The sequence below is a fragment of the Emys orbicularis genome, chromosome 2 (genome assembly GCF_028017835.1).
Source record: "Emys orbicularis isolate rEmyOrb1 chromosome 2, rEmyOrb1.hap1, whole genome shotgun sequence".
NCBI lineage: Eukaryota > Metazoa > Chordata > Testudines > Emydidae > Emys > Emys orbicularis.
In genome coordinates, this window is record NC_088684.1 from 251,536,571 (window position 1) to 251,559,966 (window position 23,396).

Consider the following 23,396-nt stretch of genomic DNA (forward strand, 5'->3'; position numbering starts at 1 on the left):
ATCGCCTCATCAGTACCCTGCGTACCCACCGGTGCCGGAGGTCCCACCACTTGGTCGCCCTCCGGGCATGGAACCAGTGCTGAACGCTCCACCAACTCCTTCCTGGGAGGCTGAGATAGGGAGGCCGATGGTCTCTTCGAGGATCTGGCCACCGAGTGAGCCACCATCGGGGGCTGTGTCGGAGGCCACGGGGCCCATTGGTACCATGGTGCCGGCCAAGGAGCTCAGTGCCACTGCACCTGCTGTGGAACCGGCAGAGCAGACTGTTCAGCCTGACTAGCCTGTCCCATCGACTGACAACTGCAAAGGGAGGCTGGGCTGGCATACGACCTGCCGCTGTTCCAGGACCGGGAGGAGCAGTGGTGTCGGGAATGGTGCCGACCATGAGACCATGATCCCAGCGTGGAGGGGCAGGAGTACCGCCGGTAGCAGCTGCTCCGCGACCAGCTCCCATGGGCGGATTCGCGACAGCGAGTGCCAGTGATCGATGCCTGAGACTGCAGGAGCAGTGCCACAGCGGGGACCTGGAGCGAGACGAAGAATGGGAACGGCATCGGTGCCCGTACCGTGACAGAGACGAGGACCTCCGGTGCTGTCTGTTCTGGTCATGATGAGGCACGCTCTCCTCGCGAGGTCTACGCTCCCTCAAGGCGGAGCGGTGCCTGGAACTCCTGCCAGTCGGTACCCAGCCAACGGTGACCGGCGCGGACTGTGCATAGGGTGGTCGCTGAGCGGCAAACGGCATCAGGAACATTCCCTAGACCGTGAACGGTACAGACCAGGCAGCAACTGCGGAGATCCAAGCGGTGGCTTGCCTCTGGACCAGGGAGCCAATGGTGGCAGTGGTACTGGCAGAGATATAATGTCCCGGGCCACTTGGAGGGCCTCCTGCGTGGAGGGCACCAGGACGTTGGGGGAGGTCGGTGTAGAGTGGGCCGAGCCACTCCGCTCAACCTGAGTCGGAGACCTGGAGGTCGACAGGGATCGAGAACTGCCCAATATGGGTCTAGTCTCTCCCCCGGTCTTACTCCGGTGTCTTGGCGGAGAAGACCTCTTCTTAGCTTTTTTGGAGCATCCCGTGAACGGGGAATGGTGCCGGCTGGTGGAAGGCACCGAAGGGTCGCCGTGCACCGATGCTGCGGTGCTCGGTGAGGACTCGGAGCGGCGCACTGGAGTCAGGGTCAAGGCCGACTCCATCAGAATGGCTCAGAGCCAAATGTCCCTTTCCTTCTTGGTCCAAGGCTTGAAGGATCTGCAAATCTTGCAGCAATCGCTGAGATGGGTTTCCCCCACACAGCGTAAACAGTCCGCGTGCGGATCACTCACTGGCATTGGCCGCTTGCAAGTGTCACATGACTTAAAGCCCAGGGCACGGGGCATGCCCCAACCCGGGCGCACTAAACTAACACTAAACTAAACTACCATATATACTCGTTCATAAGCCGAATATTTTTGGTAAAAAAAGTGACGCATCAAAGACTGGGGGTCGGCTTATAAATGTGTCTGCACCAAAATTTGATGATTTTAAACTCTATGGAATCATTGAATTGAATATCTAATACATTGTTGTTTTGTTTACCTGGAGCGTCTGCAAGCATGGAGCCCCTCAGCTCCCTGTAGCCGTGGACTGAGGTGATAAGAATCAGGGAGGCAAGTGACATTGAAGCAAGAGAATGGTGGCAGTGGAAAGTCACTTAGTTGTTGACTGAAGAAGTCCTGAGGTGCCCGGTGATGTACTGAGCTTGCAGTAGTAGAGCTTGTGATGTTACAGGGTATGTCTAGACTGCAGCTGGGAGGTGCGATTCCCAGCACAGGTAGACAGACTCGCAGATATTGCGGCACGGGTGGCAGCTCGGGCTAAGCACCCAAGCTCATGCCCACAGGGTTGGGCAGGTTGGACTCGGGAGGCTAGGGTGAGCCGCTGCCCATGCCACATGACCACACTACTTTTAGTGTGCTAACTCAAGCAGAACTAGCTATAAGTCTGTCTACCTGCACTAGGAATCACACTTCCCAGCTGCAGTCTAGACATACCCAGTGGGGCAACATACAGGAATACAGAGGCTGGGAAGCTGTTACTCCATGAGAGCATGATGCTTTGAAGGTCCAGTTCTGAAAAGACTATGCAAGTGGTTGATAGGGGCAGCCTTGGGGTTACTACTGAGGCCTGAAGTATTCCTTTGATATAATGGGTGAGAAAGGGGAAGAAGGGTGCACAGGCCTGACTCACTCCAATTTTCCTTGCTTTTATTGGAGATGGTTATGGCTGAGTCTCAGCTTCCAGAGGAACTGTAGGATTTGAAGACTTACCTGTGCTAACAGCAGTGGGGGCTGGAGTGGAAAGGTCAATTTATATCCTTACAAATAAATAATTATAATTAATGAATAATAATACCATGCCATAAACTCTTAGCATTCCTTTGGACATCGTCAGTTATGCTGATGCCCCAACAGTAAACAGAAGAAATGCTGTCTCCTACAGCACAAGAAATGCAACAGAATGCAATGATCAGCAAATGTTGGAACAAATTGTTAGTGAATGAAATTGTATTTTCTAATTCTAAAAGAAAAAATAAAGAAGGAAAAACCCTAATGTAATATACCACATATTTTATCTTTTATAAAAACACATTTTCAGCAGAAAGGCACACCCAACAGATCCTGTAATAAGGGTCATGTAATTTCTTCCTCTCCATTCATACAGCAATAATTGGACAGGGTTCTGTTTAAACCATTTAGTATCCTCCCTTCTACTGCTGGATGTTTCATTATACTGTACATAAAGTATAATTCTGATTACTGATTCAGAGGTTAAAATACTGCAAATCTCCTTTTTGTTCCCATACTTCAAAGTACCTGTTTTCATTACAAAAAATATATATAAAAATAAATAAAAATTCCAGATTGTGAAACCCAAAAACTCACTAATGATTTTAGGCACTGCAAATGCCAATTCAATTTTACTACTATTATGAATCAATTTCCAGTATTTAAGATACATCCTTGTGTGCAAGACACTCTATCAAGCACACTATTACTGACAAATTGCTTACTTTCTCATTTTACCAGATAATTATAAAATAAATTAATTGGAATATAAATATTGTACTTACATTTCTGAATATAGAGCAGTATAAACAAGATATTGTCCGTATGAAATTTTAGTGTGTACTGACTTCACTAGTGCTTTTTATGTAGACTGTTGTAAAACCTGGCAAATATCTAGATGAGTTGAGTACCCTCTGGAAGACCTCTGTGCACCCCCAGGGATACGCCTACCCCTGGTTGAGAACCACTGCCATAGAATACCCAGTAGCAAAATGTCCTGAGGGCATCCAATTGGTTAAATACGAATGTTTTGCTCATGATCTACACAGGTTCCTAACGTTCCTTTTTGAACAACTCTTATATTCTATTTTACTAAAGCCATTTATCCATCTCAGCAATGGTAAAATTCCATTATAACTGCTGTGAAATCTGACCACAATGGGCAAAGTTACACATACCATGCAGCTAGACTAGAGCTCTCTTTACATCACTGTGGTAGTCAACTCTGCAGCTTTCAAATCACGTATGGCACTGTTTTCTTCTTAGTTCAGCTGTACAGACAAAACTATTTGGTCATTATTAAGATTACATTTTTGCATATCTGAAAACTCTGCTGGGGATTTAGAAAATGTATTTGTATTCAAACTTTTAGCTCTACAGTATCTGTATTCATGGATATACACATGATATACAAAAAGATCATCTAATGATGGTCTCTAGAGAAAGCATGTGATAATTGACAGCTTGGTGTATTCCATATAAATGCAGAGTTAGAGTTACTCCAATGTTGTTGCAATACTCCCCCTAACCCAGGTGGATAAAAATCAATGATTTTTTTTTTTAAATAAAAAAATCAGGTTTTTTTGATAAAATGCTTTTTGAGGAAAAACCTATCTAAAGATCGTTTTAATTAAGATACATTATAGCTCAAAGATATCTCATCATGGAATAGGGATTATAAATTCTAATTCTATAGTATGAGACAATATATTCATGTAATGGTTAAGAAAAGTTTTGTAAATGAATTCCAATAGTTCAGGTATTAGGGACCCAATCTAATGGGGTTCCACAGGCTTCTGTATAGATTATTTAGGTTAATCTTTCTATCTACTCAATGGGACTCAGTGCTCAGTCTAGAAGATACTATCAGAGATGCTCAGTTTTGCAGTTCTCAATCTGTGGATTTGTGTCTCCAGAGGTAACATGCTTGTTAACAGCAAAAATGTTTGTAAATAAATACATAATATATAGAGGTGAGAAATAACAGACCTCAACTCTATTGTCCCTCTGCAAATTTGTGTACACAGAGTCAATCCCTTACCTCTCTCTAGAAGTGCAAAGTTTCAAAAAGTTCAATGAATAGAAGATTGTTAGAGGCAGAATAGATCTGGACAAGGAGAAGAAGTCTGGAGATAAATGCAAGAAGCGAGGGACATATGCTTGTTTTGTTAAAATATATGTTTGCTGTTGAAGAAAAAATCCAGAATACTTAACGTTGTTGTTTTAGTTAAATAAAACAATTTAAATGTCTGTCTGGTGATGTTCTCCTCCTAATACAGCATGGAAAGAAAATCCTCCAAATATTAATGATTAACCCTGTTGTTTTGGAGATAGTTCACCTCCCAATGACTTCATAAATATCTGCTTCAATTACCTTTGGTAAATGAAATAACCAATCAATCATTCATTTTCTGATATAGCTGTAAAACTAATCTGAAAAGTTTTCAAAATAAATCACTGTTTAAAAATGTATAGTGTGTACCTTCTAAAAATGAAACCTACATCTATCTCTTGAGTTGTGAAGAATATGTATTAAGGTTATAACAACCAACAGGAATGCACTTTTATGTAGAAAACCATGATTAAATCGAGACTTCCTGACTAGTGATTTAAATCATGATTTAAATCAATTTGATTTAAATCAAATCCACCCTGCCCCCAATCCCTACTGAGGGCCAGAAATCTGTTCAGGTGTCGCTGAATGTCAACATTGTTTAAAGTAAGAATAGGGGGGAGAGAATGGTGAGGAAAACTAAAAAGATTTTGGAAGAACAGCTTAAATACTGGAACACCAATCTATATAGATGCTTATTCCCAACCACTGCAGTATCTTAGTGCTTCATATAATTATTAATGTGAGCACACAAGGTTCTCTTTTTTGCTCTCTCTATTTCAGTCAGCAAGATATTTTTGCATGCAGTGTTATTGTGGGAAAAGTCAGGTCACAGAAATTCCCTTTTCCATGTACAACTGGCCAAGAGATTGTGCCCCCCATTCTGCTGGATTCAGACTTTGCCACAGTGACCACAAATTAATTGTAATTCTCTGTGACTAGTAATGAAACAGAAACCCTATAGGAACTCCATTGGTTCATAATGAATCTGTCTAATACTACAGATTGCCAAGAATATGTCACCACATAGCTCCACTCTCTTCACTGGCTCTCTATCAAACACAGTGTCAAGCTCAAGTTAACAGTTATCTTCAAAGCCCTCAATAGGACGGCCCAAGCTACCTGATCCAGGACTATGGAGCTAATTTCCAGAACAGGTTGGAAAGACCACAAATCTCACTGCTTTCAAAACAAAATGTAAAACCCACTTTTTGTACCCAGGTCTACTGAGTATCCAGAAACAGTGAGGAATACAGCTGAACTCCAAGGCTGTGGCCAACTTTATGATCTGAGGGCGGACATATTCAATGCATGATGGTGTTACAGAGGCAATACATTCTTCAAGGGGATGGATGGCTTGATGACTACTTATTCTGCTCATTCCCGCTGAAGCCCCTGGCATTGGCCACTGTCAGAAGACAGAATACTGGGCTAGATGTACCTTTGGTCTTACCCAATATGGCCATTCTTATGTTCAAAGTTCCCCCACTCCCAAACCAGCATCATCCCTGTGTTTCTAGCTGCTAAATCCACTTGTGGCAAATCTGGACTCAAACCCCGTCAATGGGTAAAAGTGTCACTGTCTTCATCTCTCTTATGAGATTTCCACCAATCTTTTTTCAGGAGTTTGATGCTTCTAGTAACATATCATGAGTAATGCATTCCCTTTACACTTGTAGGTCATAACACAGGTTTGTACTCTGTGCGTATTTTTAATATTATATTACGCAGGCTAATGGTCACAGGCTCACATGAGCCAGTGGAGCGCTCAGAAAGTGAGCTTGCTTAGATTTACAGCAGTCATATTAACATTCAGCTCAGGCTGGCTTACCTGGTCCTTACATTCCACAAAGTCTTTTGTTTACTCACACAAAAAGGTACAGTCAGTTAGGCCCTGATCCCACCAGGCTTCTTGGGCCCCAGCTTCAACCAGAACTGGCCCCGGAAGAAGCAGACAGCCCTTTTTACCTTGCCTGCTGGACCTGGATTGGCTTCTGCCTGCTCCTAGCCCTTCTAGCCACTGTAGGACTGATTCTCATTGGTTCCACCTGAAGCTGATCCTGTGTGACCTTTCTATGCAGCTCCTGGAGGTCTAAACTCACTGCTCTTTCTCCCCAAAAGGGGTGTACCAAGACAGTGGAGCTTCCAGCAGGGGGCAAACACCTGGTACACCTTTTTACAGTAGCAAATTGTAGGTATGGGGAAGTTTATAGAAATCTTTATGATTATCCATCAGTCCTAGCTCACTGGATTAGTAAATCTTTATTGACTTATTTCTCTCTCCTCATGTAATTTTTCTCTAGGATTTCAGTTAGTTAACTGATGGAACATATAGCAGGAGACAAGAGTTTCCCCGCACTTCTGCTTTTGGATGAAAGGTTCAGAACAGCATCTTTTCATCCTCCTGTCCCTAACCTACATGTGAGGGATTTCTCTTTGCCCCTCTCAAAAATGATAAAAACTAATAAAATATGCTTTAAGAATCTTATGGGGCAGGAGTAAAGGGTTAAAAACTTTGGGTGAAATTCTGGCTCCACTGAAGTCAATGGGAATTTTGCCATTGATATCAATGGGTCAGGATTTCATCTTTTATATGGCTATATTGTACCCTTAATCTTTAAGTAAAATTCCCCTTGGTATCAATGGGAGTTCCATTAATGGAATTAGGATAGATATTCAGTTAGCCCTAGAGTGGTTGACCTTGTTATTATTTATTATTTGTATTGCTGTAGTGCCTAGGAGCCCAGTCATGGACCATAGTGCCTAGGACCCCACTGTGCTACCTTGCTGTCTATACTTGCACAGACAGTGTAAGTCTTCTCTCTTTTTGTGGCTGAGAAGGAACTATTCTAAAAGAGAACTTCAACAACCTCTCCACACATTTAGATGGAAAAGGACAAACATTATTCATTTTGAAAGAATGTGTTCTGAACAAACTGCAGGAGACAATTTTCAGAAACTCAGCATACCTGAAATTTAATATTGTGAAAAGTTCATATGTTTGTCTCCTCTTAGGCTGAAAACCCTTAGTATCCTATACATGTTTGGCTTATTCCCTTTTTGTTATGTGCAGTGATAATACACATCCCCTTCTTTTGCATATTAAAAGCATGTGCATTGATACAGTAAGAAACAGGTCATTTACAGGGCTGATTAGCCTTAACTGGAGTGATATGGCTAAAGTAAAAACAAAGAGGAGTCCTTGTGGCACCTTAGAGACTAACAAATTTATTTGGGCATAACCCCATGAAATTTATGCCCAAATAAATTTGTTAGTCTCTAAGGTGCTACAAGGACTCCTCGTTGTTTTTGCTGATATAGACTAACACAGCTACCACTCTGAAACATGGCTAAACTAGTGACTACTGTGTTAAATCTTTGTGACTTTAGGTCACTCTTTCATAATGGTGACAATTAGACATTGATGCCCTCAGAACCAGTTCTAATGAGAATTATACTGATACAGTGTGGACCATCAACTTGAGAACACAACGTATTTAAAAGTATATTTTATTAGTCCCAAAATTCCAAAAGTGGAGGTTTTTAAATGAAGATTAGATATCGTCAAAGGAGTAATTATATGCATCTTCTCATGTATACATATACCTATCTTGTCCAATTTATTTTTTAAAAATCCCGAGAAGAAACTCAGTGTCATTTCTTCTTCAAAGTAGTTAGAGCCCAGTCATAAAATCATAGAAATGTAGGACTGGAAGGGACTTCAGTAGGTCATCTAGTCCAATCCCCGACACTGAGGCAGAACTAATTATCATCTATACTATCCCTGACAGGTGTTTGTCTAATTTATCCTTAAAATCATCCAATGATGGTAATTCGTTCGAATACTTAACTACCCTTACAGTTAGGAAATTTTCCCTAATGTCTAATCTAAATCTCTCTTGATGCAATTGAAGCCTGCCTTCAGTGGTTACAGAAAACAATTTATCACCTTCCTCTTTATAACAACCTTTTATGTACTTGAAGACTGTTATGTCTCCCCTCAGTCTTCTCTTCTACAGTATAAACAAAACAAATTTTTTCAATCTTTCCTCAGAGGTCATGTTCTCTAGACCTTTAATCATTTTGTTGCTCTCCTCTGGCCTTTCTTCAATTTGTCCACATCTTTTCTAAAGTGTGTTGCACGGAACTGGACACAATACTCACACTGAAGCCTTATCGGTGCTGAGTAGAGCAGAAGAATTACTTTTCATGTTGTGCTTACAACACTTCTGCTAATACATCCCAGAATGATGTTTGGGTTTTTTGCAACAGTGTTACAATGTTGACTCATATTAGTCCAGATAATTTATGTTATATTGTGAAAAAAATATGTAATTGTTCTTTAAATCTACCAGTTTGGCAGGCATAATGGTATGAAATAAGTATGAGCACTACTTTCTATGGAAATACTCTTATGCAATTCATAAACATTTATTTCTCCCTGAAGACCAAGTACAATAGGCGCTGAAAGCATTTTTAAAAATCATGAGACAGAGGGAAACATAAAAAACAAACCAAAACCCACAGAAAATCCTAAAATCTGGGGCAAGGCCAACCTCAGAGGCATAGTGCCTTGGGAACAGGAGAAATGGGAGGAAAGACACGGACTGACAAAAACAATAATCACATATTTCCACACAAAAATGCTCAAAACAGAACCAAGCATCAGTCTTATATTTTCTGATACACTCTTGCAAGAATCTAAATTAATCATAGATACTCACACTCTCACACACCACTTTTTCGGACACAACTTTTAGCTGTCAAAAGTGTGCCAGAATATAGTCCAGTTTAGTCATATGTGCTACTGAAGACAAGCAACATGATATAATAGCTAGCTCTGAACCACATATACAATTTTTGGGCCTAACCTCTTATGGGGGACTCTGCCTGAAGTCAGTGGGATGTTAATCTCCTGTGAATAACAGGAATAATTAATCTAGTACTTGGATATATAGCTGTAGTCATCTTAGATTTGTGTAACATACTTTGAGACTGAGCGAAACAGAAGGCATGATCCTGCTCACAAAATTGCCATTATTGCATTTTGGCTACAAGTTAATCATTTCAGTGTCCGATGATATTGGTGACATCAGTCTGATAATCACACAGAGAGAAATTTTCTTGAAGTCTTAATACATCATGCTGAAACTTATTTTACTTTTCCACTCTTATCACTGAATTATAGTTTAAAAGTTAAAACAATTCTTTGCTCTGGCAGCCCTCACAATATATTGGATGATACTTTTTGTTACACATAGGTAACACTACTGCCCCTCCCAGCTACAAGATCCATCATGAAAGCTTCCTCTCTATCCAAGTATTGTCTAGTATATTGATTTAAATCAACTGAGGATTTGTCCCCAAAATACTTACATAATACTGCAGTCAGAGAAAAGACGAGGAAGTGGAGCACAGGATCTGTGGGTATATTATATGCTTTCCTCATGAATGCTGGGTTCCATGTAGTTTGTGCCCAACCTCTCTGCAAGACTGAACTTCCCCTATTTAGAAGAACATTCAGTACATAATGGGTGAATCTCCCCAGGCTAGTATTCTGAATCCTTTCCCTCCTGCAGGCTTTAGTGAAAGGAAATATGATTGTAGACTAATATTTTTTTAAAATCTCAAGCCCAAATCATGTATTTCCCACTTGATGCACTTTCCTTCCTTTAATAATTTAACATCCTCCCACTAAATAATATGATCAGTAGGTTGCACCTGTTATCCCAATGACTAGATAGCAACCTGTCACCTCCCTCTCAATTTGCTAGTGGCTAAGCTATGAAAAGCTTATTCTCAAATGATTTATTTGTAATTATCGGAAGCACAATGCACTTTCCTCTTCTGCTGCTGTCCTATGGATGTAGGGAATATTACAAAGATAAATCAAATATGGCTGTCAGCTGGACCCTGAGCATTTCAGAGGACACCTGGGAAAGAATTCTCTGTCATAATTCAGAGCCCATCCCATCACCAGCCATTGGGGATATCTGCTACTAGCAGTCGCAGATGTACATGTCATTGTAGGCAGTTTCATCATACTATCCCTGCCATGAACTTAGCAAGCTGTCTTGAAGACAGTTAGGTTTTTTGCACTCACTGCTCTCCTTGGAAGGCTGTTCCAGAATTTCACTCCTCTGACAGTTAGAAACCTTCGTCTAATTTCAAGCCTAAACTTGTTGATGGCCAGTTTATATCCATTTGTTCTTGTCATTTTATTACAGATTTTGCTGTTGTGGTGGTAAAATCAGGGGGTTTCAGAGTGCCAAATGTAGGTCCAGTGTGCTGCAGAATATATAGGACCTCAACTATACTAAATAAAGAATCGTAGACAAAAAGTGCTCACCATATTGATTTGTAACTTTGCTATGGACCAAGACTGACTATTATCCAAAGGACATGGCCTGAAGTCTTCTTTATTACAGTATCCCCATTATAGCATTGCAGCAAGGATGGGATAAGCGTAATTGGGCCAGATCCTCAGGTGGCATAAATGGGAAGCTGATTTACACCGGATGAGGCTCTGGACATACATGTATGGAGAATTGCACAGGTTCATGTCCCAGAGCCCTCACTCCCATCGCCAAGACAAAATAATAAAGAAAAATGCAGAGTTTATATACAGCAGATTAAGAATTTGTTTCCTCTACATTACATTTGAATGTAATCAATCTCCATTTCAACAAGTTGTTGAATACTCTTGCACTATAACCTTGTACAATAGAGAAAAAAAAGTTACTTCTCAGAGATTTCCAAGAGGAAGGGTGGTGACCTAAAAAGTAGTAAAGGAAACTTACTCACATGACAATTTCAATATCCCTGCTAAAAACAGCTCCCTGGAATTACACGAGTCTCTTCCTCTTTATGCTCAAACAACTGGAAAATTACAGATAGTGTTATATTTTTAACCTAACAGATTACAGAGAAAAAAAGAATGGAAACACAAAATAAGGATTTCTGAGTAATGGAATCCAACTAATTATTTCTGTAACTTCTCCTGTGGTTGTGTTAGGGTTTGTCTACCCAGGAGAAAGTTACATCAGTTGAACTACAGGTGTAATTTTAAACAGGTGGCTCCAGCCATGCACCCCTGGGTTCCAGCACCCAGCTTCGGGCTCTGGCTGTGCGGCAGCAGGCACTGGCCCTGGGCACTGGCCCACAGCTCCGGCTGTGTGGCAGCAGGCTCCGATCCCTGGCTCCAGCCACACAGTTCCTGTTCCCGGCTCCAGGTTCTGACCGTGGGCACTGAGCCCCAGTCCTGGCTGCGTGGCAGCAGACACCAGGCTCTGGCTATGTGACAGTGGGGCTCATCACCCACCCCCATTGCCCCTGGCCCCTGCTGCCTCCCACGGCCCTATATCCATTCTCCCCCTCCCCCCATCGGCCCTGGACCCTGCTGCCTTCCTGGCCTCTCATCCATCCCCCGCATTGCCCCGGGCTCCCGCTTCCTCCCCCGCCCTGCTCCATCCCACCATCGCCTCTGGCTCCTGCTGCCTCCCCTTCAGCCCCCCCATCCAGGGCTTACTGGGTCCTGGGGCTTGCTGAGAAAAGTGATATTAACAAACATGCAAGTACCACTGTTCACAGCAGACTTACTAGCTATCTGTGAACACTGATACTTGCATGTTTGTTAATATCACTTACCACTTTTCATAGCCTCCCAAGTAGCTAAAGTATGCTGTGATATTAACAAATATCACTTTTCACAGCAAGCCCCAGGACCCACTAAGCCCTGGATGGGGGAGCCGAAGGGGGAGGCAGCATTATTTTTATTATTGAGTCTGTCAAAAAAACCTACAAATATAAATTACAATGACTTGGATGTGAATCTGTGCATTTTTAATTGTTTTTCCTAAAGTTAATGAAGTATTTTAGAAAAAGTGTCAGTGCGGCCACCAGTGAGAGTTGGTGGCCGCACTCTGAGGCCACCAAAAAAATGTGTTGTGAGAACCCCTGCACGAGACCATCCTTCCTCTCTGTATTCAGGTATTTAATTTGTTCTAAGTTTTAGAGTTGCCAAACTTAATAGCTGGTGATATTTTCTATTAAATAAGGGACAAACCCTAGTCCCTAAGCACATGCACACTCCTACAGCCCCAGAACAAAGTGGAAATAGTGTAGTTCCACTACACATGAAGAGATGAATGCAATAGTTCTGCAGCCTCTCTGCACCACAGAACCTAGCTCTTCATGTGCCTCCCTATATGCTAGTATATGGGGAGAGGAGTATGCTGTCCAAGGAAGTTGGTGGATCTCTGACTTCTCAGATACGCAGGTCAAACCCTCCATCTGCAGCAAGGATCTCTGCAAACCTAAGGCTGCGGGAGCAGCTACAGAGTTACTCTGCTGTCACTTCACAGATTGGGGAGGATTCCTTATCCTATGTACAGTCAATTTACTCTGGCTTTGTGCAGGATCCAGGGGTTCAGTCTAAGTGAATAATATTGTTTGTATTAATATACTAATCAAGACATAGAAATCTTTCCTTTATGTGAATAGAAATCAAGGCACAACAGAATATATACAAGGAACAAAGCTCAGGGGAAGAGGCCTAACATTATTCATGCATATCAACACACTAATTAAACATCCTTTAAACTAATGAGACAATGGTACATCTTGTTTGAGCATGAGAAGTATAAATTGTAATTTTAAAATGAAAGGAAAATAAACAACATGAATCAACTGTCTGTTCCCACATTGAACTAAGAAATAAAGGAATTTGGAAAGGTTAAACTCATCTAGTAATGCACAAAATCCCAAGTGAAATGAAATATCGTCCACTGGCAGGAATCATAGCATAAGATGGACCCGTTTCATTCATACAGTGCAAAGCCTCCCATCATGAACCCTAATGATTATCACAGTTGTGCCTTGTAGGTCATAGTGTAGAAAAAGTGGTTCGAGCTTCTACTTGTGATATTGGTATAGATATCAGGCTGTGAGGACCATGTGACTTAGTAATACACTGAACTCACTGATGCCACAATTAGATTATGTTGTTACTTTGTACTCATTTAAAATTGTATTTTATTAGAAGCTCCTCTCTTATTTTGTCTTGAGGGACTATTTGGTCTTACATAGTCCCTTCATATTCCTCTCAAGAATACTACATGCATACACAAAAGAGGTTCTACTCTGAATTTCTTGTATACTTATTATTCTCACTGAGTTCAACAAGAATTTTTCATTTGCCAGGAATTCAGAGTCAGGCCCTATTACAGCAAGTATGATCAAGATACTATTGTTTGTTTTTGGAGTGTACTCTGCATACACTGTGCAAATTTAAAAGACCAAAAACATCCACTCAATCCTGTTCAGATACACAGTATGAAATGTACATTGTATACATACATAGTGGTATAATATATAAATAGATTCTATTACATAATTCTGAAAAAGTTTAGGAAAACAGCAAATAATGAAAATATTAAGGAATTTTTCTGCTTTGAATAATGAAGCAAACTGCATATTCTAGATATCCTACAGCATAAAGAGGATTGGAACAGCTCAAGCATGTGAAAGTTGGTGGTCCAATCTGTGATTTCTAAATCAATGTCACACGTGGAAAGTGTTTGTAATTCAGTGGATTAGAAGACTGAGAAACTACTCTGTTTTTCAAACACCAGTACATTATTCATGAGTTAACCTTTTTTTAACCTATGAAAATCAAAGTTGAACCAGAAATTAGAATTTTGGTCACCTAAAAGGAACTCAGAAAAAATATATTCTTTACCTACAGCATTCTTACTATAAAGAGCAGCTCTTGGCAATATACACTCTTCTACACAGGTCATAAACCCTGATTCTCAGCTCTGTACTCTAATAGTATTCTCTGTAACAATACTTTTAATGTGCTGAATCTGACTGTCAGAGACCAATTAGTATGACTATGACTGTTGCTTTAACTAGCTGTTAAATCCAGGATCTCTTCACAATAATGATTATTGTTACAGAGCACCCTGACTGCCATTTCCTCAAACACCTCCTTAGAGAGATCCCTTCTCTCACATTATAAATAGAAAGTGAAGGGCCAAATTCTGATTTTAGCTGCACCATCAAATGCCTAAGTAACTCCATAATCTCCAATCACAGGAAATACTCTGAAATTACACAAATGTAACTAAGAGCAGAATTTGGCCTTGTAATGCAGTTGAGGACAGATCTGAAGCAAAACCGTGCACCTACTTAGTGCAAAAATAGATGTAGATTTTAATTATAAACAGGAATGTCAAATTATGACAACTTGTTTGGGTGGGTTTTTTTTAAAGTAGGGACATTTAAATAGCTTTAACATTAATCGAAAATAAAGGACTTTTCATCCAAATCAAAGAGACTTGGAAGGTCTGTTTAAAAGCCAAACTCCTGTTGGATCCCAACCATAAGCCTGCAAACATAATTAGTAAAAGCTTTGTAACCTCCTGAGCCTGAGGGTGGACTGTGTGTGGCTAAGAAGCTAAGTGATTATTACTATTGTCTAGATTACAGCTCAGACTGAAACTGTGTTTAAACCACATTACATAATAAGAAAGGTTTACTGCTGATAAGAGGCTACATACGAAGAGTTCTATCAATTAATGTTTTTCAAAGTATGTCATTGGAGGAAAATAAATCTTTGCTTTCTGATATAATGAGCCAAACTTGCCCTTGTTGTAACTCTGCTAACTTCAGTGGAACTACTTCAGGGAAAATTTGAACCAATATTGTTAATTAATACAAAGTCTCCAAAGAGAGAAAGTCATTTAAAGTTATGTATTTTACAAAAGTTTCTTACCTGTTTTCTAACAACCTTGAAAAATATTAAAATCAGCTGTGTTTTAAAAATCTTTTTTTTTTCTTTCCCACTATGTTTGCTGTTTGATGTGTACATTTCACTTAAGGAGGCTAATGAAAACAGCTGTGTGCATTGCCTGCCTAGCTATCCATCCTCTATTTCTCTTTCACAGTCCTATAATTTCCAGGTTGCAAACATGACCTGGAGAATGTCTGAACGTGAACAAAAAATGGCTTCGCTAATGATTTTAAACTAAGTATGAAACATTTTTGTCAATATGAGGTTTGGTAAACAAATAGTTATACTTATTATTGTACCAAACCTACGGTAAATATGGAGACTATATTACCTATATTTAAACTGACCACCTACCAAAGATACTAGTAGCAACCTTAGGGCAAGGTGGTTTATGCACCTCATTGAGCAGGGCACATTAAGGACTCCATACTACACACCAACCTGCCAGTTTCAGGGCCACCCCTAATTCCCCCTTTCTAGCGCCAGCTGACCGGTGTCAGTGGGCTGGGATCAATCCCCTAATTATCCTGCTCAGAAAGTCGTGTCCCTCCTGACTTCCCAGTCCTTGGCTAGGGGTCACCGCCAGAGGCTCCCGAATTCCAGAGAGGCTCTGCACTGCCTCTAGCCATCAGGCGGCAGCCACGGCTGAGCACCTGAGCTGGTGTGCTTGGGAGATACTGGCAGGGTAATGGCAGCGAGGGGCACTGTACAGACACAGCTGAACCAGGGGCTGGGGAGAGCCGGATGATAGGGAGCCGGAGAGCAACTGGGGCCTCGCAAGGGTCTCTTCACGGAGGGCCGAGGGCAGCTGGAGAGGAGCCCTGCGCCCAGACACCGCAAGAGCAAAGCCAGCTCAGGCTGCAAAGTACCCAGGCTCCCCCTGTACTGAGCGAAGCGGGGAACCACCTCCCAGCCGCAGGGCAGGCCGGTACCTTTCGCAGAGACGCCCTCAAGGCGTAATGCTCCCGCGAGTACAGCAAGTGGGCTCCTTCCCCGGCGGCTCCAGGGGCGCGGCTCGAGCTGCCCGCCCGCAGCTGGGACCGAGCGGGGCCGGACAGCCCAGAGCGCCACTTGCCCCACTCCCCGCGCGCCAGCAGGCCGGGCCAGCACCGAGCCATGGCGGGGACAGCACTGCACTGGAGGGAACAACACACATGCGCAGCAGCCGGGACCGCAGCCTGGGGGCAGGCGAGGGCGCTGCCTGGAATCACCGGCGCTGCCCTGCTCGGCGCGTTCCTCGCCGGGCTTAGCGGGCGAGGCGCATTTGGTGCCGGGACAGCTGTCCAGCGAGTGACCTGTAGCTCGCAGGCTGCAGCCCTTAGCAAACACAGGCGGCTGCGGGGTTTACACGCTGTTCCCGGGACGTTTACACTGCTGGGAAAGGCGCTGCAAACAGCACCCTCCCCGGCCGCCTGACTGTTGGGGACACAGCCTGCTGCTCCATTCGTTTAATTTGGGGGTGAACGATTGTTCTCTTCCTTTTTCCAGGTTAGTTCAATGAGACTTTTAAACTACCCAATTGTCCCGCCTTCACGTGGCCCCGAAGTAGTTCTTGCCCTGGGGCTGGGTGGTTCAGGGTGTGCCACAAGCATCATGCAACGAAAATGCAAACGTTTGACCACATTCTTTGCATATCTTTTTCTAAAGGAACACTAAAGCGTTGGTACAAGCAAGAGTTTTTATTAAAACGAGCTAGTAAATGCAAGAGTCAAGAAACCACATGCTAAACAGACACTACACGCAAATACCCATTAGTACATTAAGCAAGTATCTGTCCCCTCTGGGGAACAATATTTAGAAGACAAAGTATTATCAAGTAGTGAGATATAATTAGATCATATAAAATGATAAAGAGAAACAAGATTCTCATTCAAGGTTGTTGTTTTTAATCCATTGACAGTACTCGTTCAACAAGGACCCATGGAACTGAGGACAAACTAGTTATCCACTAAAGGTACAATAATGTATGTTCCAATTGCAGACTTTTCTTTCATGCAATGACACAGCCTCCTTTCTCTTTAAAGGGATTCCTGTCTTCAGGAATACCCTTGACCAAAGGATCCTCTCCAGATCTTTCTTCAATGTAGTTCTTTATATCTTCAGAACATTTGGACACCTTAAATAAAAGAAGAAATAAGGTTCTGCTTTATACGTAGCAATCACATTTTGCATTAGAATAAAAAGACAACGTTCACTTCATAACATTCTTTTTCTCTTTCTTATATTTACATTATATGTAAAAGGACTGATGCTGCCAGTGCTCCACATGTGATCACTGAGCACCTCCAAAAATCAGGCCCTAAATTTAAAACAAAAACAAATACTTGTGTTATAATAATCTCTAACATTATTAAATGTGAAAGTATGTTAAAAGTCAAGTTTCTTTTCTTTTTATTCCTCCTACAGTTTTGTAAAATGTATTTTTTTCTTCTGAACCAGTCAATAAATGCTTTATTTGGTGAGCTGTTTGTTGCCCTCCCAAGTATGTGTTTCATATCTATTGGTAAAAGAAGTACAGGTCATATTTTTCAAAAGTGCCTAGTAATTCTGGATGCATCAATACTTTGGTGTCCAACTTGAGACACCTTTTAGGAGCCTCCTTTTCAGAAAATACTGAGCATTCTCCTTCTGAAAATCAGGCTTTTAAAAGTATCTCAAGTTGCACTCAAAAATAAATAGTTACCTTTGAAACGGTTGGCTAAGATATATTTTTCTTTAAATCTGCAAGCAACAGCTCAGAAGTGTTCCCAGGATGTTTAATGTTGCATCACACATCCACATAAGCTTCTGTGTGAAAACATATATCATAGTATGGATGATATACAGCCTAGTCCTGCAGTTACTGCACATAAAAATCCTCCACTGATTTAAAAATAAAAAACTAAAACCTAATAATGTAATTAAATTAGGATCACACAAAACTCACATTGATTTCAATGGTATTCATATGCAACTGCTGCAGAATCAGTAGAATTTGAACCCAAAATCAATGTAACATTACACATTTTTCCAAACAAATGCTTCAGTACCCTTTTTTCTATTATAACAAAAGCCAACAGTCAAGGTGTAGTCCTACAACAACAAGCATGTTGAATGGAAGGGAAAAAATTCAACAAGGAAGCACATTTCACTTATCGGTTACAAAGGCTTATTATAAACAGCAGTTAGTATAACATCCTAAAAATTATGAAAAACACATTGTCATTGTCCTTTCAAGCATACAGTGGTCTTCCAGTAGATGCTTGTTTGCGGCAACACTTTGTAAGAGCAACCTCCCCTTACGAGCAACATTTCCCCTGAGAACGCTTTCCCCACTGAATTGTCGACACTCCCCATAACAGCAAAAGCTGCTTAGGAGCAACATAACAAAAGAGCACTGTATGTTCCTACTCATGAGCATCTATTGTAATATGCTGTGTGATATTTTGTGACAAATTCATAGCAAAGTAACATCTACTAACATGGGACTATAGTCTCCCTTCCAATTTAGAGAACTACAGAAGGGGGAAAACTCCTAGAGCAGTGGTTCTCAACCAGGAGTCCAGGGCCCCCTGGAGGGGCCGCAAACAAGCTTCAGGGGGTCTGCAAAGTAGGGCCAGCATTAGACTTGCTGGGGCCCGGGGCAGAAAGCCTAAAACCCACCACATTGGGCTGAAGCCCAGGGCCCTGAGTCCCAAGCCCCGCCACCTGGGGCTGAAGCTTAAACCTGAGCGATGTAGCTTTGCAGGGCCCCTGTGGCATAAGAACATAAGAATGGCCCTACTGGGTCAGATCAAAGGTCCATCTAGCCCAGTATCCTATCTTCCAACAGTGGCCAATGCCACGTGACCCAGAGGGAATGAACAGGACAGGTAATCATCAAGTGATCCATGCCCTGTTGCCCATTCCCAGTTTCTGACAAACAGAGGCTAGGGACACCATCCCTGTCCATCCTGGCTAATAGCCATTAATGGACCTATCCTCCATGAATTTATCTAATTCATTTTTGAACCCTGTTATAGTCTTGGCCTTCACAACATCCTCTGGCAAAGAGTTCCATAGGTTGACTGTGTGTTGTGTGAAGAAATATTTCCTTTTGTTTGTTTTAAACCTGCTGCCCATTAATTTCATTTGGTGACCCCCAGTTCTTGTGTTAGGAGAAGGAGTAAATAACACTTCCTTATTTACTTGCTCCACACCACTCATGATTTTATAGACCCCTATCATATCCCCCCTTAGTTGTCTCTTTTCCAAGCTGAAAAGTGGCAGTCTTATTAATCTCTCCTCATATGGAAGCCGTTCCATACCCCTAATCATTAATCCTAATCAATTGCCCTGCTTGCTACCCCATAATGCAGGCCCTGACTTTTATATGCAGCAGAAAATCAGTTATTGTGGCACAGCTGGGCCATGGAATTTTTATAGCGGGGGGGAGGGGAGAAAGAGAAGGCCTCAGAAAGAGAAAGGTTGAGGACCCCTGTCCTAGAGAAATGTCTATGTTCTGTGCTCTCCCAAGGAAGAGCGATTTGAAACCCTACAGAAAAGGCCAGGGGTTCAGTCTCCAGACCCTATGGGCAAATCCCACAGATTCTGGAGATCTCCTTTGTTTATGCATCCCTCATTCTGCCTGATTTCCTCTTCCCTGGAGCAACATGGCTTCACCTACAGAAGCAACAACTTGTCCCTGATACCTTAGATATCTGGAATGTTTGAGGACTGCATTCTGAATAGAGTTGCTTCTTCCCAGCATTCCCCTCCCATTTCCAAGAGAGCCCTGTAGAGGCACAGTTAGGAGGAGTCTCCAGGAAGGGGCTTCTATTGTTTCTGGGAAGGGAAAAACTTGACACACTGGCTATTCTTCCAATTTTTAGTGGATTTGGGCACTTCCTCTGTCTCATTTACTGTGTTTTGTTCAACCAAACAAAATTAAACCTACCAAAATAAGACACATGCTTCTCTCCCCGAAGGAAAGAGGATGAGGAAACAAGCAACAAATGGTAGGTACATAGTCACTACAGGAAGATGTTCAGCTACTATGGTGATGAATGTGGTATAAGAACTTATATATAATAGAAATAGAAGCAGAATAGTCATTACAACAGAATCAATACATCTAGCCTACTTACAATAGAGAGATTCTAATGGACATAGGTGCTGGAAGTAGGGATGCTAGGGGTGCCGCACCTCTGGCTTAAAGTGGTTTCCATCATATACAGGGTTTACAGTTTGGTTTGATGGCTCTCAGCACCCCCACTATACAAACTGTCCCAGCACCCCTGCTACTAGATTATGAAAAGTTAAGTCTTAGACCATTAAGTGTATCGAATAAGAGCTAATTACCCATAACCTATGACTAAGTCACAGTAGGGAGAAACATAGGGCCTATGGTTAATAACTTGGATCCCATCCTGCAAACTCTTATGCACATACTTAGCTTTACTACCATGAGCAGATCCATTGATTTCAGTTGGGACTATTCATGGTGGTAAAGCATGTGTGAAAGCGCTTGCAGGATTGGGGGCTTATTTTGTTTGGATCTTGAGGAGGAGGATCCTTTTTGCTTATGAGAAACATTTCTCTTGAGTATGAATCTGTATGTTTTTATTCACCAAGGGAGCTTATTTTAAAGGAAATTTCCTCACTACATCGTGTCAAAATGATGAAGAGGGTTTTTTGCATTCAGTTGAAGTCAAAGGGACTTTGATAGGCATATTTGCTTTTGTCCATGAGAGGAATAGGGGATGTGGTTCTGTATGTGCACAAAATTCTCATATCAAATGGTGATTTATGCACATGGATAATGGGAAACGTAATTGACAGGAAATAAAAGACTGGTAAGTATTACAATGCAACCTAACAGGGTACATCCATACAAGTGAGGGACACTCTCTCTGCTGGCATTATGGAGATTCCCAACTATGCCTTCTCCTAAATTTCTCAGACTCTCATCTTATTTACAATAATGTCCTTTCTTTTTAAACACATTAGATTATGTGCATCCTATGGAGTGTTTTTTAGTCACTTCAATGTTTTTGAGGCAAGAATCAGATGTTAATATGCATTTATACACATTGCAAGGGGCTCTGGATCCTATTGGAGCATCTTGGATCTCTTGTAATATAAATAACTATAATCATTCTAAAAAAATCACTGACATCTATTTCATGGACTAAAATACACCTCTGACATCAATATTTTGTTTCTGAGCAAAGTCCCTGAACCTGCAGGCTAAGCATCTGTAACTTTATTCAGATGGATAGTCCCATTGACGTCATGTGAGTAAAGTTATACAGCTGCTTAAGTAGATACAGGATCAGGGATTAAATTCAGGGCCCCATCCTGCTCCCACTGAAGTAAACAGGAGTTTTGTCAATGACTCCAGTGGGAACAGGAGCAGATGCAAAATCTATGGATCAAGAATGTTCATCTACAGAAAATGTGCACGGTAAAATACATCTCAGGTTGTTGACTGCATACTACTTCACAAGGTGAATCACCAGAAACAACAACAAAACACCTTTGACTTTTGAATCGGTCCTTATGGGCCACGGTTCTACAACAACTGTTCTCTGTTGTCCTTCTGTGGACCACTTCACAATAGGGAGAGACTTTGGGGAATTCCTCCCAGGCTCCCAGGCCATTCTGTGTCTGGCCTGGACGCCCTGCAAAGCACCAGAAAGAACTCTGGAGACCAGAGTCTGAGAACCACTGACTTGTACAGTTTTGTTTTAACTAACAAGGCTGTTTTGAATGATAGGACTTGGTTTCTAGAAACCAGCAAAATCATTTTGTGTTCTAGACCATCTCCAAAATGTCTATTTCCGGTCAAATTCAGTGGGGGAGAAAGTCCCATGGTTGAGGTCACATATTCCAATGTTCAGCACACAGTGGATATTTCATCCCACAGTTTAAAAGTCTGAATGGTCCCTTGTCTTTATTTCCTCTTTAGAGAGCAGTTCAGCTGCCCTGTGCCAACTGCACCACACCCAGTCTCGCTGAGCCCTTGGGTTTTAGCAGCAGAGAATACCGAATTTAGCGCTAACACCCTATGATTAACTTGTTAATGTGTTTTCCTCTTTTTTCCTACAATTATAGGGACATTTCTCAGCCTGTATCACTCACATTTAACCTCCATAAGTCTGGATCCTCCTTCCTATAGTTTTCAGAAGTTTTTAGCTCCGATTTCTGTGACGGAGGGTAGCAGGTACAGTCACCAGAAACTAAACTACGTGGGGAGCGAGAAACTAATCTAAAATTCATTAAAAGTTACTGAGCGTTAAGTATATTTTAAAAACACACAAAGACATCACGGCCCCAATGTCTGTTTCATCTCTTCAATCCCCACCTCCACCTTTTGCAAGAAGGGAGAGCTCGTGGGGTCTGAAATCCGTTCCCCAGTCTGAGATCGCGCTTCTGCGCCTTTTCTCCCATCAGTGAGCCATTGATAGGCGAAATTAACCAGCTCATTTAACCGCGCAGGCATCTATCTGCATGTCTCATTTCACTCCCATAAGGAGGGTCAGCGCTTCAGTAGGGCGTGAAAACCCTTCTCCGCGCTGCGAGAGACACTGCGGCGCTCACCATTGAGAGGTTATTTTAGGCGTTGTTGTTGTTGTTAACCTAAGGCTGAAAAAAAGCAGAGTAACTTTCAAAGTGCCCCCCCATCCCCAACCCCGGAGACTAGAGAGCTAAAGATCTTGTTCACGCCCCAGCCAGACCTCCGCTCCAATCTGCCTCCCCGGGACGATGGGGCTATTTCAGCCGCAGGTTCTCCGGGGGCTGGGGAGGGGGCAGCCTGGGGGAACTCACCGGTTGTCTTTCCAACTTCACTTCTTTCCGGAGCTGCTCAACTTCCATTTTCAGCTTATCCTTTTCGCTCAGATCCTCTATATTGATCGCCGGCATTTTCTAGTTGTAAAAAGGGGAGCGAGTTACCCTCTTGGAGGAGATGCTGGGACCCAGCGGTTCTCGAAAGAGCCCCCCACCCCACCCCCGAGGGCATGACTTACTGTTGTCCCGGGCGAAATTGACCCGATTCTCTGAAGTAGCAACTTCCTCTCCAATAAACTCCCTCATGCACCTTCCCCAGAGTGCCCCAGCTAGCTACTCACACCAGCGACTCCTGGGTTTTAAATCAGCAGCATAAACTTCCTAAACGGATCAAACCCAGCAGTTTGACTT

At 42.3% G+C, this 23,396-nt stretch overlaps 2 protein-coding genes across 2 annotated transcripts in view; both read right to left on the minus strand.

The window, feature by feature from the left end:
* The window catches only part of LOC135875084 (probable acyl-CoA dehydrogenase 6), a 156,584-nt gene extending 140,230 nt beyond the window's left edge, over nucleotides 1-16,354 (minus strand). The window contains exon 1 of the mRNA XM_065400064.1: nucleotides 16,169-16,354. Coding sequence (XP_065256136.1) covers nucleotides 16,169-16,354 — 186 coding nt within the window. The remainder of the gene's footprint in view (nucleotides 1-16,168) is intronic.
* Nucleotides 16,355-17,226: 872 nt separating this feature from the next.
* Nucleotides 17,227-23,120, minus strand: LOC135874974 (guanine nucleotide-binding protein G(I)/G(S)/G(O) subunit gamma-11). The gene is made up of 2 exons (XM_065399935.1): nucleotides 23,025-23,120; nucleotides 17,227-17,352 (listed from the first exon to the last, which is right to left on the minus strand). Exons 1-2 carry the CDS (start codon nucleotides 23,118-23,120, stop codon nucleotides 17,227-17,229), a joined length of 222 nt encoding a protein of 73 aa, XP_065256007.1.
* Nucleotides 23,121-23,396: the final 276 nt, after the last annotated feature.

Excerpts from the sequence above, each read along its gene's own strand:
- LOC135874974 (XM_065399935.1), bottom strand. The coding sequence starts at position 23,120 with ATGCCGGCGATCAATATAGAGGATCTGAGCGAAAAGGATAAGCTGAAA. Across the intron at positions 17,353-23,024 it reads TGAAGTTGGAAAGACAACCG|GTGTCCAAATGTTCTGAAGA; the intron begins GTGAGTTCCCCC and ends CTTTTATTTAAG.